We start from the raw sequence: 3788 nt of genomic DNA on the forward strand, positions 1-3788 counted from the left end.
CGCTGTATTGTAAAAAATCTAGAACAATTCTGTAACAGTTCTAGAACGCTATTACAACCGATCTGTAGCATTCCCAGAACAATTCTAGAACTCAATTACAAACGTTGCAAAACAAATCTTTAACAAATTTAGAACGCTGTGAAACCGATCTGTAACAATTCTAGAACATTGGCACGATGCAGTGTACAAAATCTACAACAATTCTATAACAGTTCTAGAACGCTGTGGCAACCGATCTGTAACATTTCTAGAACAATTCTAGAACTCAATTACGAATGTTCTGAAACAAATCTTTAAGAGATCTAGAACGCTGTGAAAACCAATCTGTAAAAATCCTAGAACTTTGGTACGCTGCATTGTAAAAAATCTAGAACAATTCTGTAACAGTTCTAGAACGCTATTACAACCGATCTGTAGCATTCCCAGAACAATTCTAGAACTCAATTACAAATGTTGCAAAACAAATCTTTAACAGATTTAGAACGCTGTGACAACCGATCTGTAACAATTCTAGAACTTTGGTACGCTGCATTGTAAAAAATCTAGAACAATTCTGTAACAGTTCTAGAACTGTTATTTATCAAATATGGAACAGTGCTATGTACCCCTCACAGCAATAGGATATCCCGGGATATTCGATTTGCCTCCATTTATGTCTTGGGTTATTCCAGGGTTAACCCGTCGGAATATCCTGCGAGGCGGAAATTTTGATATCTCCATGGATAAATTTTGATCCGGGATAGCGCGCGTACGCAGTCCCAACTAACAAAAATTATACGACCGAGATATCCACATTAGGGATATTCGGAAGGGTCAGCTCGATCACAGTATTAACGAACTAATCTGTGTTCCTAATTGGTTCTAGAACACACTTATTATAGATAGCGTCTGTGATCAGTTTGTTCCAGAACAATTCCATAGCAACTGTTACTTCTGTTCAGTGCTGTCGCAATTTTGTCAGTGCTCTAGAACATGTCATAGTCATAGAAATGTTCTAGAACTTTTTTGTTCTAGAACAGATCGGTCCCCACCTTGTAACAACTGTGATAGAACACAGTTCCTTTTTTTTATCTGGAACAGTTACAGAACGTCTTTGCTGGGAAGAGTCTATACAAAATTATCAAAATATTCTACATTTTAATTTGAAATTAATATTTTGCAATTAATATATTACGAGAGAAGAATTAATTTTTCAAATAGTTAGTCACCTTCAAGAACATTGAGCAAACGAGCGGTAGCTTTTTGTTGATGGGAGCACAGCAGAAGACGTATCGGGCACGCAGAGGGAGGTTCACGTGCTGAATCATATCAGCTAGAAATTTAAAATCTTGCATGTCGCACATAAAATATAACGAGTCATCCACTGTGCACAAGGAAACAAAAATGTCCTGCAATTTAGAAAAACAAGTTATTATTATTATATTTTCATATATGCAATTTTTCAGCTGTACCTTTGAAAAAATTAGGAATGGTCATCTAGCATTTCGCCTCCTAGTGTTGAAAAATGGAACTAGAAAGAGTAGGTACAATTTTCAATATGTATTTTAATTTTCACCTTAAAGTATTTTTACGATTGTTTTGTCAAGTATAAAACAATGATTGAATACTAAAAACAAATACATTTTTGTCAAAAAAAATTTTTTTTTATTATTTTGTTGTAAGCTTAAATAAATTTTAATTAATGCATGTAGCGACAGATTTTATCAAAATTATGGAAAGAATACGAATAATAGATTATTAGCATTTAAATACGAATTTTAACCGAACTTTTCCATCAGATTTTTAAATAGTAAATATTTCATGTATAAATTAATACAAATTTACTTTGAGTTCATTTTTGCTTCAAAGTAGGTCCATTTAGGTTTATACAAATTAAAATGCATCTCTAAAATCGTACCTATTATTTCTAGTTCGGATTTTCGTCACCAGGCGGCATATCGCAATTTAACCATTTCCAATAGACTTTTGAACCTTTTACTGAATCCGTACTGTAACATTATCCTTTTCTGACCGGGGATTGAATTTGTTTGATAAATATTCAGAGTTCAATTATCACTGCACGTGGCAGATTTTAATAAAAAGATGTTGAATTTAAAAAATTAAAACCCTAAAACTAAACATTTCTCTATTTCAAATCATATAAAATTTAAAGCTGCCAAATTTAGAATTTTTTAACTTATAAACTTTAAATTTCAAAGACTCAGATTCAGTTCCAAAAATATAAATCCACGTTATAATTTTCAATTCACTATATTAAAAAATCAATCAATAAACTTTAAAACTTTCAAGATTATATTATTTCAAGCAATTTTAAGATAGAAAACTTGACATTTTCTTTAACTGAACACTTCCTAAATTAGAAATTAAATTATTTTCATGTTAAATACTTTAAACATCTTTGAAGAGCTTCCACATTTTATTTCAAATTCTTGAACCCTGCAGATTAAAAAAAAATATCCCTACAATTTTAATATATAAAGAACAATTGAACACTTATTATTTGTAGAAGAAGTTTAAGCAATTTTAAGAGATATTTATAAGTTTTCAAAAGATTCAAAATTTATTTAAAACTTAAAAATGATGACCTAATTTGAAACAAAATGTAGATTTTTTCAGATTTCAAACAAAAAATGTAGAAGCTTTTCGAGAATTGTGAAAGTCTTCAAAAAAATAAAAAAAATTTCATAAGATGCCTAGGAAAACTGAAAAAGATTTTTTATCTTGGAAAATTATTTTAAGAGAATATTTTAAAAGGTTTTAAAAGATTTACGAAATTGTCAGAAAAGAATCTGGTATATTTTAAAGAAATTCTTTTTAATTTGCATGATAATTTTGAATCTTATCAAAACTTCTGAAAATTTCTTAAAATTACTAAATTTTTTTTTACAAATAATAAGTGTTCAATTGATATTTATACATAAAAATTCGACAATTTTCGCTTACAAATTAAACATTTTTTTCAAACATAACAATTCTATGTGAAATAATTGTGTTTCAAATTGTTAACTTTTAAACATCTGGTTCCAATTTACTCGTCTTAAATGAATAGTTAAATATTGCTAAATATTAAATAATTATTCTTTTTCTGAATTAAAAATTTTAAAATTGAATGGGTTAAAAATTGAATATTTTAGAATGAAGTAATATTTTAAATTAAATAAAAGTCTTTAATTACGAATGTATTATTATGAAGTTATTTTTAAGTTAAAATTAGTTTATAAAGTTTCAACCAGACGTATACATTTTTTTAATGCCTAAGACTTTAATAAAATAGAAACCGTTTAATTTGTAACGTTAAAATCTAGAAATTCTTAAATTTTGAACGTATTTAAAATCATTTTGTCAAATCAGTTATTGTTCACTCTTTAATACTTAAAGCAATTGTGGTCCATTTAGAAAAGTGATTTCTACTTTAAACAGATTTATCAGATCATCTGAATTTAACTCTAATTAAATCATAATTTATTACTGAATTTCATTTTTTGAGAAATTTAATATACGAGGGTAGTTCAATAAGTCCTTAGAATGAAGTATAAAAACAATTTTTTTTGGGTAAATTTTTTTTATTTTTCAACATAATCTCCTTGGAGCTCTATAGACTTGGTAAATCGCTTTTCAAGTTTTTTTAATCCTTCAGAAAAGTGCGTTTTCGGAAGTTCCTCAAAATAAGCGCTTACAGAGGCCATTAATGACGTCTTCGTTGTCTGGAAATCTCTGTCCATCGAGCCATTTTTTCAAGTTTGGAAATAAGAAAAAGTCACTGGGGGCTAAATCTGGTGAATACGGTG

General features: G+C 28.6%; 1 protein-coding gene and 1 pseudogene across 1 annotated transcript in view; both read right to left on the bottom strand.

The window, feature by feature from the left end:
• LOC117174464 (ATP-dependent RNA helicase SUV3 homolog, mitochondrial) overlaps positions 1-3788 on the bottom strand; it is a 38201-nt gene that overhangs the window by 4811 nt on the left and 29602 nt on the right. The window contains exon 9 of the mRNA XM_033363615.1: positions 1209-1388. Within this exon, the coding sequence (XP_033219506.1) occupies positions 1209-1388 (180 nt within the window). The remainder of the gene's footprint in view (positions 1-1208; positions 1389-3788) is intronic.
• LOC117175769 lies at positions 735-885 on the bottom strand (annotated as a pseudogene).

This window comes from Belonocnema kinseyi, chromosome 6 (genome assembly GCF_010883055.1).
Source record: "Belonocnema kinseyi isolate 2016_QV_RU_SX_M_011 chromosome 6, B_treatae_v1, whole genome shotgun sequence".
Taxonomy (NCBI): Eukaryota; Metazoa; Arthropoda; class Insecta; order Hymenoptera; family Cynipidae; genus Belonocnema; species Belonocnema kinseyi.